General features: G+C 39.4%; 1 protein-coding gene across 1 annotated transcript in view; it reads right to left on the bottom strand.

The window, feature by feature from the left end:
- Nucleotides 1-12,322, bottom strand: part of HEPHL1 (hephaestin like 1) — an 81,026-nt gene that overhangs the window by 34,755 nt on the left and 33,949 nt on the right. Inside the window, exons 9-12 of the mRNA XM_077780616.1 lie at nucleotides 11,880-12,091; nucleotides 7,842-7,992; nucleotides 4,749-4,961; nucleotides 2,011-2,224 (exon numbers count right to left, since the gene is read on the bottom strand). Of these exons, the coding sequence (XP_077636742.1) occupies nucleotides 2,011-2,224; nucleotides 4,749-4,961; nucleotides 7,842-7,992; nucleotides 11,880-12,091 (790 nt within the window). The remainder of the gene's footprint in view (nucleotides 1-2,010; nucleotides 2,225-4,748; nucleotides 4,962-7,841; nucleotides 7,993-11,879; nucleotides 12,092-12,322) is intronic.

The following is a 12,322-nucleotide window of genomic DNA, read 5'->3' on the forward strand; positions in this document are numbered from 1 at the left end:
GGCACGCTTTATCTCTCTATGTCACCTCTCTATTGTCTCTATTGTCACTGAAGACAATCCTGGAAGACTGAGACGAGAGCTTTCTGCCAGCCCAGATACATGGGGTCTGACGACACAAATTACACAGAGTCTCAAGAAAGTCATGGAAGGTATATTTCTTATACTAAGAATATAAGGGCTAAGAATATACATCAACGGACGAATGGATCAAGAAGATGTGGTTTATCTATGCCATGGAATACTACATGGCAATGAGAAACAATGAAATCTGGCCATGTGTAGCAACATGGATGGACCTTGAGGGTGTTATGCTGAGTGAAATAAGTCAGGCAGAGAAGGACAAATATCATATGTTTGTACGTACAGGAGGATTAGGAGGAACTTAACTGAGAAACAAGAGGGAGAAGAAGGGGGGAAATGGTGGGGGAAAGGGAGAGAGGCAAACCATGAGAGACTCCTGAATGCTGACAAAAACTGAGGACTGATGGATGTGGGGGGGAGGGGGGGATGGGCATGGAGGAGGGCACTTGTGGGGATGAGCACTGAGTGTTATGTGGAAACTAATTTGACAATAAACTATTTGTAAAAAAAAAAAAAAGAATGTAAAAAAAAAGAATATACACACAACAGAATTAGCATACAATTATTTCGTTAGTTATAGCAGCCTTTTAGTAAAAGGAATCACTTTAGAAAAGGCTGAATTATGATTCATTTCATTTTCCAATGCACCAGTTTTAGTCTTTAGCTTGTATTGGCAGCACTGGTTTTGCAGGAGAGGAGTATCTCGTTTAATAAATGGGTTGATGAGTCATGGAGTAAATTTTAAATTGTCCTGTCCCTGAGGCAAATCTTTTTTAAATGGAAGAGGCATTTTGTTTCTTCATTTATCCATGAGGTGATGCTGTTACACTCTCTTTTCCAGGTGTCTAAACCCTCAAAACAGGCCAACAAGTAAGAAGAGAAAAAGACATGTTAAGACTAGAAACATTTGGGTACAGAGAAGTCTATGTGTGACATGGCTAAAGAGAATTAGTTTGGGGGAGGAGCCTGATGATAAACAACAAAGAAGAACAAAGACATGGAAATTACCATGCTTGGTGGTGAGAACACAGATTTGTCTTTTAAAATGGTCTTTGTTCAATTCCAGTGACAATGACTAGGGGTTAGTCTTAACTCTGCACTGAGTCTCCTGGTCTGTATATGGGGACAGGGAATAAATACCTAAGTGGCAGGTTGTTGTTTAGTGGAGGGTATGAACTTCAGGGTGGAAGTCTGCAGGTCAGTGCCCAGTCTATACCTTGCATGACTCTACCCCAGGACATCCCAGCAGGAAATGAAGGATACTTAGGGTGGGTGGGGGACCAGCGCTCACAAGCCTGCCCAGGCTCCAGCGTTGCTGACACTTTGATGTTTAGCATTGGCAGACAGTGCTCTCACAGGAGGGTCAATCCTGGGGACTTTCTGGATACAGGGTCTAGTAGAGAGACCAGCTCTTCACACCCTAATTCTGGGATCTCTGCCAAGGCAATGCCTCCTTCCCACTGTTAGGTTGTTCCTCGTCCAGATGGATGTTCTTTCCCCACACTCCTCAATCTATAGCGGTCCATCTGCTCACCCCACTGCGCTCCCCTCCTCTGCCTCCCTCCCTATCATTTGGTCTTCACAGTCCTGAGTCACGGGGATCTGCCTCTTTCCCTAACGCGTTCACCCTGGGCGGTTGCTCAAAGGTGCATGCATTCTTAGGACAGCCACACTTGGACCAGCCACCGCAAGCAAGTGGGGATGCATGGAGCCTTCTGGCATGGGGGCGCCCCAGATGGATTTCCTTCAGACTCCCCTCCCTGGGTGCGGACAGGCAGCTTCCCTTCTCTTCTTCGCTCCTATAAAAGTCTCTGTCTGCCAGAATTGTGCAGACAAAACCGGAGCGATGTTTAGGTTTTCACATTTGCTAAACGTCTACAGAGTGCGTGCAATCCCACCCAAGAGACTTGATGGCTTGGCCCGTGGTACCTTTCCCCTCCTGCGTCCACGTGCTGCTTTTCGAACTCCCAGTTTTTGTTAGGGGCATAATCCCATTCTACCTCTTCAGCGGCGATGTAAAAGGTTCTTATCATCCCGTACGGCTGCTCAGAAGGGTCCTTGTTGCCACAGCTGTTGACCTCATATATCTGATTCATGCCTCTCACGAAGTGGTGCATGGTGGAGCAAAACACCCTGAAAATACCTGAAACGGAAATGGCTTGGCATTGTGTGCGGCATTTGGTTTGCTCGCAAGCTATAGCATTTTATTCCCAAGTAAATAAATGGTAAGGTGAATTTTTAAAATATCAATATCATATAGTGTTTTAAAGCCAGACTCCAAGGGGAATAAGTTACTTTGAATATATTTATTTACCAGGGGAAAGATACCATTTGAAATTCATCAGTAATGGAAAATTAAAACTTGCGAAGCTGCTGCCAAGAAATGATTTCCCTGGGTCTTCCCTATTGTCCTCACCTATTAGAAGATAGTTGCTCCAGGAAAATCACTGATGGGTATGATTGTCGTAGCCCTGTCCAGTTTAAAATGAACTAATTACCTGTAACATTAATATTTGAAACAAAGTCCAAACAGGGCACATTTCTGAAATCATGTGTTATGCCCTAAAAGATTTCATAAACTATATAAAGTGCCATATACAGGTAAGATATTATTATTGAAGCCAGGTGTATTATTACTTCATGAGTCCTTTGAGCAAAGGAGGTTCTCATTACCGATGGTAGGTCTACATTATGCCAGAAGAAATGAAAAAAAATCAACTAGATTTCCCTACATAATGCCGACAAGAGGAATTGACTATATAAAATGTGAGGAGGAGGAATGAATAGACAATGGGAAAAAGACAGTCTCTTCAACAAATGATGGTGAGAAAACTGGGACAGCTATATGCAAAAGAATGAAACTGGACCACTATCTTCCACCACACACAAAAGTAAACTCAAAATGGATTAAAGACTTAAATATGAGACCTGAACCCATAAAAATCCTTGGAGAGAGCACAGGCAGTAATCTTTCTGACATTGGCTATAACAACACTTTTCTGCATACGTCTCCTGAGGGAAAGGATATAAAAGCAAAACTAAACTACTGGGACTACATTAAAATAAGAAGTTTCTGCTACAGTGAAAGAAGCAATCAACAAAACTAAAAGGTAATCTATTGAATGAGAGAAGATATTTGCAAATGACATATCCAATAAAGCTTTAGTATCCAAAATATATAAAGACTGATACAACTCAAAATTCAAAAAATAAATAATCCAATTTTTTAATAGGCAGAATTCATGTACAGGCATTTCTCCAAAGAAGACACACAGATAACTAACAGACACATGAAAAGATGCTTAACAAACTCATTGATTTGTACATATTAAATATCAACAGGCTTTTGTATACCAGTCATATCTCAATAAAGTGTTTTTAAAAAAAAGAACAAAGAAAAAAAATTGAGTGAAAGCCTAGGGTCTCCTGTTTTGCCCCAAATGGCCATCCTGTTAACCAGTCACAGATTTATACTCACCACAAAACATAAGCTGGAAAACATTGTCATAAACTCTTTAGAAGCTTGTAGGGTACAACATGTGTAATACCCAAGGCACAGAAATAATTAACTAAGTATCTAAAATTATTCCAGCCAACTGCCACTTTGAATGCCCATTTCTATGGATTAAAACTGGCTGTTTCCCTTCTCTCTCATCTTCTGTCTTGAAGAGCATATTTAAAAAACAAAAACAAAAATCATTGTGTCCAAGGCATCCCTTGGTTTCGGTGAGTCATAATTGTAGAAAGGTTAAACACTCAAAGTCTATAAGGCAAGGATTATGGAACTCCTAATTTCAGGCAGTTCTTGGACAAAAGTTTTGAAGCACAAGTCCTAAGTGTTTAACCAATGACACTGAGAGGCATCTAAACTGCACTTCTAGTGTGAAACAAAGAAGTAGACCTCAATTCATAAAGGAGACAGAGTCAGCAAGTACTCATCTTGGGTAGTATATTGGTTTCTTTTTAAGACTAATGAAAAAGTTGGATTGGAGAAACATTTTGAATGCCCATGGCATTGGCTATCCTTATTTTCCAAATGAGCTATGTGTTGTTCTGTATCTTTTATAAAAATGCCCCAATTATCCAATTAGCTTGGGAATCTCTAAGAGAAGGAATGAGTACTGGTGTTTCAATGGGCCCTCCGTGGACTTCAGACCCAGTGCAGCTTACACTCTAGGGAAACTAACGGTGCCCAGTAGAATGAAAATGGAGAAGTACTCTAATACCTTATCAAAAGGCTGCTATCAGTCTATAGAGAAGGGAAGCCAGGTCACGTCTATCACCTGGAAGCATCCACTGGGCTGTCCATGCCTGGTAGAAGTTTCAGAGCAGCAACTAATATGTTAGTGCTTCAAGAGAACAAGAAATATCCTCTTTCTTGAGGTTGAATCATTCCTGGGAATGAATCAAGAGCATTCTCCTAAGATTTGGGTGGCAAGATCATTTAGAGAACTTCCTCATTGTGTCATTTTAGATGCCTCCCCATGTCCTTTCTAATATGTGTTGGAATAAAATAATTAAGATTATTTGATTGTAACCCAAATGACATGTCTTTCCTTATTGCCCTGAAGTGCCCAAATTCAACCAATTTATTCCAGGGGAGGACTCTAAGGGTATATGTATGAAGACAGGAATTTGGTCACCTGAGATGGCCCTGCCAGGTTTACCTGCATGGTCCGGCTGCATGAACACTGTTGTGGAGGTATGAGGAAACAGGGCCAGGGTGTCGCGGTGAGTCCCTCGTAGGTGGATGGTGTTCCCTTGAAAATGAACTCCGTGCATATCAGTGTCAGTGCCCATTCCAATCATATGCCAGGAAACTCTATCCTTTTTGCACATGCTTAGGCCTGGCTGGTTGCCATACATATAGCCATTAATAGCTAAATGAAAGGAAAAAGATAGTCAGAGCCCATTATGATTTTGTAGATATAGAAAACACACCCTTTTAGTTGAGGATTATCAGTGTGTGGGGGCGGTCTGTTCAATCATTCAAGTTCAAACTATTTACAGAAGATCCTTACATACTAGAGAAAAGTCACACAGTGACTCAATCCAAAATGGAGGCTAAGAAGAACAATGAATAATGAAAATATACTAAAATTGTGAAAATATTATATATAGCAATGTATACACAAGGGCACAAATCCTAAGAATCAATAAGGAATAAATCAGGTTGTTTTCTGGCATAATTTTTTCTGACAAAACTGTTTGACAATGTAATATGATATCCTTCATTTCACATTTTAGTTTTGCAGATTAGAAAGAGTATCATCCTTGTGAAAATATTTATGGACTTTGCCATTTTCCCCAAATTTCGCTCTAAAACTCGTGATTTGAAAATCATTTTCTTCTGAGGTTCTTATCCTGTTATCTCCCTTAAGTGTCTCTTCCTTGGTTGTTAATTCACTTAATTTTGTCAGTCTTCATTTACCAATGGATTTACATTTGATTCCAGAAGTTATCAGACATCTCATTACTGACTTCATGGAACCTGCATCATTTGAAAGATTAGCAATTGATTGATATTATTTTGCATGTCTGGTCAGTGAAGAGGGATTTTTTTTGGGGTGAAGGATGCCAAGTTCATAACAGGCTAGTCTTTGATTAAATAATTTTGCCTTTTGGTAAGTTTTATTTCCCTACCTCAATAAAATAACTGAAGGGACTTTGAATAATGATTACTTAGATATGAAAACCTTCTGTATCTCCAGAAATGAAGTGTTTTCCTCTTATATCAACCTCAATCCATTGACAGTGGCTCCCTGGAGCACTGTCTTGAAAAGAATTTAGAAACCACATTCCCGCTCTGTGGGGGATGAATGCATTACCTGAATAGCACTCTTTGAGAGGTGACTACATATGATTATGTCTCATATGTGATGTCCATAGAGAAATAAAGATTCTATCCCTGTCCCAATCCTTACTAATGCCCATAGTAGGAAAGAAGACCTATAACACACATAAATAATCTTGTGTTGTAATTACAAAATTGCTTTTTATTTCTGTGTCTGCAGAAGCAATAGTGCTTGGTAATTTTACTCAAATATCTGGGATTATAGTAGAAAATCTAAGAAGCCTGGACGCTTTGAGAACATTACATTTTCTGAAAAAAATCTTTGCTTTTGCAAATAAATTATGTAAATCCTGTCCATTGAATGTTAAAGAGATATTGTAAATTGACGTACTAATAATTTAGTCCTTGGGTGGCTGAGAGAGAGTCTTCTCTTGCCGTGGAACTCCGGTTTAAATCTTCTCTTTCTAGAACATTCATTCATACATTCAACAAACACCTTTGTTTGTTGTTTGTTTATTTTTTGTTTGTTTAACAGTACTCTTAAAAAACTTACTGAAAGAATGATGTCATTGCTGGTTATAATGTCAGATAAAGGTAGTCAAGGACCATGATGAGGTCTGGTAAAGAAGTTACACTGTTCTGCCTTTTTGTGTATAGTTGTGCTCTAACCTAGATATTTGTTGACGAACCCAAGAACCACTGTAGATAAGCCTCTTTTTCATCCTAAAAGAGAAGCACTTTCTCTTTGGTATTGTTGCCATCATTTTTCCTCATACTCCATGCAAGCAAGACTGGAGACAGAATTTCATTTATAATTAATGTAAAAATTTAAATTAAAATACATTGTTCTCCCTGCATTTTGTTTTAAAGATGACATGCTCTCTGTGTCCAAAATATGATGGAGCTGGATGTGACATGGTCCGTTAGGTTGTTTAATATTTTCTCCTTACAGGCCTCTCTTAGGATAAGTTTCTTTTGCAACTTAGCTTCTCCACTAAGGAATTGCCAAGTTTCCTCATTCTACTTTATTCTTCCTTTTTTTTTTTTTTTTTTTTTTGGCTACTATGAACTTTGGAAATAAATTTTGTTACTCGGTTATAACAAAAATTTTGTAGAGAATGGTACTGAAAATGCATTACTCTATGCTTTTCATTGATCCAAGAGGAGACTATTGTCATAAAGTATCCAAGACCATAGGAGTGTGTAAGCTGGTTGCTGTGGGTCACTTGGAACCTTGGACTTCCTTGTGGGGAAAGAAGATTAGGGTCTATTTTCTTATTCTCCTATAATGTTTTAAAGACAATAAATAGATATTGTCCTTGGTCCTAAAACAAGCAATTTAGCACGTGTTATCTTACAGTGCTTCCTTTAGTCCCCTTTTTGACTGCACACTCTTGTAGTTATTTGGGATTTGACTCTCGCTCACTGCTCTGCCACTTGGGTGATGTGCCCAAGGCTAATGAGATCACACCAATTATGAGGCAGTTACAACAGATATAAGAAAGAGAAAGAGAATTAAGTAATTCCTTCTAAATAAGATCTGGGATGAGAATCACTAATATTTTACACATTATCACTTGAGACAGTTCTTTATGCAACTTGAGAAGAGATGCTTTGTTGTGTAATGATCATCTTCAATTACCACTTGGATTATCAGCCTCAGTGATACTATTACAAACCCAAGGGAGGGCATTTTGTCAATAATTTTCTACATTTATAAGGTACTTCAGTCTTTGCTGGTTCATATTTTGTGTTGCTTCATCTAAAGCTGATGAAGTATTTCAGAAATATTAAGTTATACAACGTCCCTGGGAGATAGGAGATTTCACCAGACCTTGTGAGGTGAAGTCATGAAACAATGCTCTTGACCAAGAACAATATCCAAGAAACCAAAATCAAGACAGTTAAAATATCCCCAAACTTTTCACATCAAATCCTTTACAGAAGGGAAAGACATTTTTCATACCATGCATTCGGTTGGACTTCACAAAATCTTTGTCTTCTTTGTCAACACTGAAGGGACGCCATGTAAATCTCTGAATGTTTTCATCAAGATACCTGCTCAGATTCTCATCAAAGACTGTGAATAGTAGATAAAATTCCTTGTCTATTCCTTTCTATAGAGAAGAAAGACATAATTGTATAAAAAGTACAGGTTGGAGGAATTCAAACCTCTACTTCACTTTCAATGTGAACACAAAGTAAATTAGGACCAACATGAGCTGAGTCACTTTGTAAATCAGGATTCTGAGCATGATTCTGATCAATTCATTTTATACCTTAATGCTTCATCTTTCTGTTTATATCCTTCTCCCTCCCCATGAGACTTGCTCAGAGGAAATAGATCCTTGCTCAGAAGTTTCCTACACTGTGGGACTCTTGCTTTCAGTCTGGTCATCACTCTTATTCTCCTTCCCAGGCCCTCCATGCTCTGGGCTTACTCACACTTGTTCTCTCTCTCTCTCTCTCTCTCTCTGATTTGTCCTCTCTAAGCTCTAATTCCTTCATTTGAAAAATGAGAATAAGGGTAGGCTCCACTTTCCATTTTTTTGGTGAAGATTAAGTTAGATAATATAGGTAATGCACACAACACAACATTTGGCAGATACTATGTGTTCAATGTTAATTATGATTATTAGCTGTGATTGCAACTGTCCATAAGACAAGAAGGAATGACTGAAAGGCATTGAGTTGAAGAACCTCATCACCTGAGAGTCATTTGGAAGGTAACGAGGTCTATGAGGGTGGGGAATTAACCCAGGAAAAGGTTGGAAAGTAGGTGATATTACATGGTGATAACCCATGTGAAGGTCAATTTTATATATCAACTTGACTGAGCCACAGGTGCCCAGATATTAGATTAAGCATTATTCTGAGTGTTTCTATGAAGGTGTGTTTGGATGAGACTAACATTTAAATGGCAGAGTAAAGCACATTGCCCTCTCCGATGTGGGTAGGCCACATCCAATCAGTTGAAAGACACAGTAGAACAAAAGGTTTGACCCTCCCATGAGTAAAAAGGAATTCTTCCTGTCTTTGAAGTGGAACATCAGCTTTTTTCTGCTTTCAGATTCAAACTTAAACAAAGGCTCTTCCTGGGCCTTGAGCCCTCTGGTCTCTTGCCTCCCAACTCTCCCTGCAGGACCTGGAACTTGTTAGCCCCCATAATCATGTAAACAAACTCCTTATAACAAGTCTGCTTCCATCTACACACACATCCTTGTGGTTCTGTTTCTTCAGAGAACCTGCGTGCGTGGAATGCATCTGAGTGATGGCTGGCGTCTGCAGCACAAAGCTATTTTGTACAGAGCACTTAACATCAGTGTGTTTTAGGTTCCCACAGCAGCAGGGAACTTGGGATGTCTGAACCATGGTCCTTCACACAACTCTGAATGTTTAAAACGTGGATGTAGGAAGTGAGTTTTGCAAATAAGCTTGTCCTGGAATTTTTAGTGTCTATTTACAGGCCACGCATCTAGTGCTTAAGTGTGTGTAATGTGATATTTTCTGTTAACAAAACTTCTTAATATGACCTTGAAGGTAAGAGTGCTTACCCTATATTTCATTCATTCAACCATAAATATTGGTTGAGTTTCAACAATGCACCAGGCATTGTCCTGGGAAATGGAGATAAGACAGACAAGTCTCCTGCTCTATGATACTTACATTCTTGTTGGGAGAAATATACTGTAACACATAAAAAGCAAACAAAAAAAAATGTCCTACGGTGGTAAGTGATGTAATAGTATATGATTTTAGCTTGGTGATCAGAGAAGACTTTTCTAAGGAGGTGCTAGGAAAAGCCAGCCATGTAAAGGTCAGAAGAAGGCATTCCAGGCAGAGGGAGCCTAGTAAGGGGGCTCTAGGCCAAGGATAAGCTTGGCCTGTTCAAGGAACAGTAAGCTTATGTGGATGGAGCATAAGTAGGCATGACGGAGTGTGTGAGATCTATCAAAGGGGTTGGAGGCTGGGCCACATAGATCTCAGCAAAGAAATGTAGATTTTTATTCCAAGTGTGATAGAAAGTCACTGGAGGGTGTTTAGCATGGATATTGCTTGATCTTATTTGCATTTTAGAAAAGTCACACTTGTTTCCCAGTAATGAAACTGGTCACAGGAGAAAGAGGGGCTTAAAGAGGAGATGATGCATGATCTAGATCAGAGCTTGGTCAAGGAAAAACATGTTTTCCTTTTATTATAAAGCATATAAAGACAGCAACATTTTAAAGGGTACTCAGCTTTGATAATAGTACAGTGTCAAGGCTAATTTCCTGACTTGGATAATTACATTGTGTTTATGTCAGAAAGTGACCTTGCTTTTAGGAAACACATTGAAGAGACGTCGCGTCTATAACCTACCTCAAATGGTTCAAGGGGAAAAAACTCAGAAAAATAAAGAGAAAGCTAATAAAGCAAATGAGGCAAAATGTTTACATTTGGGCAATCTGGGTGAAGGATATATGGGAATTCTTTGTGGGGTTTTTTTTGCCCCTTTTATATAAATCTAAAACTATTCAAAATAAAAAGTATATGGGAGGTATATACAGGTGGATAGACAAACGGAGTTTAAGTGGCTGTTGCAGAAGCCACTGTTCTGTTACCTATAGAGGGCCTGGTTCAGTATGGGTTTCATAAGTATTTATTGCATTGAAAAATAACTTTCTGTCTGGACAAATGGATCTCTGTCTCAGCCAAATCCCAAGAAGGGAGTATTTTGGGTTACTGTTAATTTTTTTGTGAATGTTGTGTAAATGGGTTGACCATGAACAGTATTTGGCTGAGGCAACAACTCCCTCACATACCATAAGGTGCTTCTAGCAAGCATTCAAGCTACCATTAAATAGATGCACTTGGGGCAAAATTAGAGCCACTTTACAGAAGTTTTCTGCCACTCAATTTCCTGGGCTCAGGTATTTAACAGCTCCATGCTGAACGTGGAGCCTTCTTGAGATTCCATCTCTCTCCCTCTCTCTGCCCCTCCCCACTTGTGCATACATGCATGCGTGAAGTCTCTGTGTCAAAATAAAACATTTTATTTAAAAATAGGGATAGTCATTCTGCTTGATTGTTGTTGCACAGTGCAATTATTCAGTCTAATTGTATATATATTACTGAGGGCTGATTCCAAGGGCCAGGGACACAGCCTATAATAGACATTTCTAAGATCGGAACTTTATGCAGGGAAATGAAAGTCTGAAGTGGACCAAGACACTTTGTGTCCTCTACCTAGAAATTCCCTTGAGTGCTTATAATGCCAAACATCATAAAATATATCATTTAAGTAAATAGTCTTGCTATTTCTGACTGGTGAAGTAAATCACAATGGTTATATGATTAGATTTTCCTCTTTTCATCAATGTGTTTAATATCATGTAGACATAGCTTAAAATGCTATGCTTTGCCATGCTAGTCAGTGCAACCAGGGGAGCCTCAAAGTTGGGACTTGCAAGAATTTATCTACATGCTTTCTTGTGCCTTTAACCATAATGATTAAGTTCCGGCTTACAGCGGTGAGTTACAGTGGTTCTCAGCCTTGGCTGCACACTGGAAAGCACCTGCAGATTCTGATTTAATTGGTTTGGAGTCCCTGAATAAAAGATGTTTAAAAGGTCCCCCATGTAGCCAAGTCTGAGAAACCTTGTCCAATAAGAAAGGATCCCAATTCACATTCCATGTGGACCTCTGACAATTCTACAATCAAAGCAGTACACAGGGAAAGGGACCCACTGAATCCCATCCACAACAAGTAGAAATCCTGGGTTTCTGGGTGGGCATCTGTAACTTTCAGAGCTTAACTTTACATTAAAATTACATTAAATTTAAGCTCAGATCTTAAATTTACAAAATATAAAATAAAATACGCATTATGTAGAAATCAATATTAAGAGGGAGGAGAAAGAACCCCTCTTTGTACTTGACCCTTCATTACTAGTTAACCCCTAGATATTCCTGGTGTCTCCCACATACAAGCCTGAGAAGAGCCTGGTGATCTTTGATGGCCTACCTGTGTCCCATCAGCATTGAGAACGCCCTTTTTACAGACTAGCAAGGGCCCGACAAGGCCAGAGCTGGTGTCCTGAATTGGCTTAACCGCTGAGAAGTAAAGGTAGGTCAGACAGGGGGGATCACTGGCCATTGGGCTTACGCTTTCAGGCACTGTCCATTTGTATGTGAAGGTTTCACCCGGCTTAACATGTGCCCCTGGTTTCAGAAATCCTGAGGAGGTAAATGAAAGTTACTCAAAGCCAGAGCCAAGAACATTAAACATGTCGGACTGGGTCTTCCAGCCGTGGGGTCTCTCTCTCTCTGATGATGTATTTTGTAGGACAGTTGTTCTCACGAGTGCAGCCTACCAGGGAGGCCACTGCCACAGTCTGCTGTTTTATGAGATAGAAGCTTAGACCAAAGGGTGATCTTCTTCAGAAATTACATTTAGTATCTTCATAG

The sequence above is a fragment of the Crocuta crocuta genome, unplaced genomic scaffold, assembly GCF_008692635.1.
Source record: "Crocuta crocuta isolate KB4526 unplaced genomic scaffold, BGI_CrCroc_1.0 scaffold78, whole genome shotgun sequence".
NCBI classification, from domain to species: domain Eukaryota; kingdom Metazoa; phylum Chordata; class Mammalia; order Carnivora; family Hyaenidae; genus Crocuta; species Crocuta crocuta.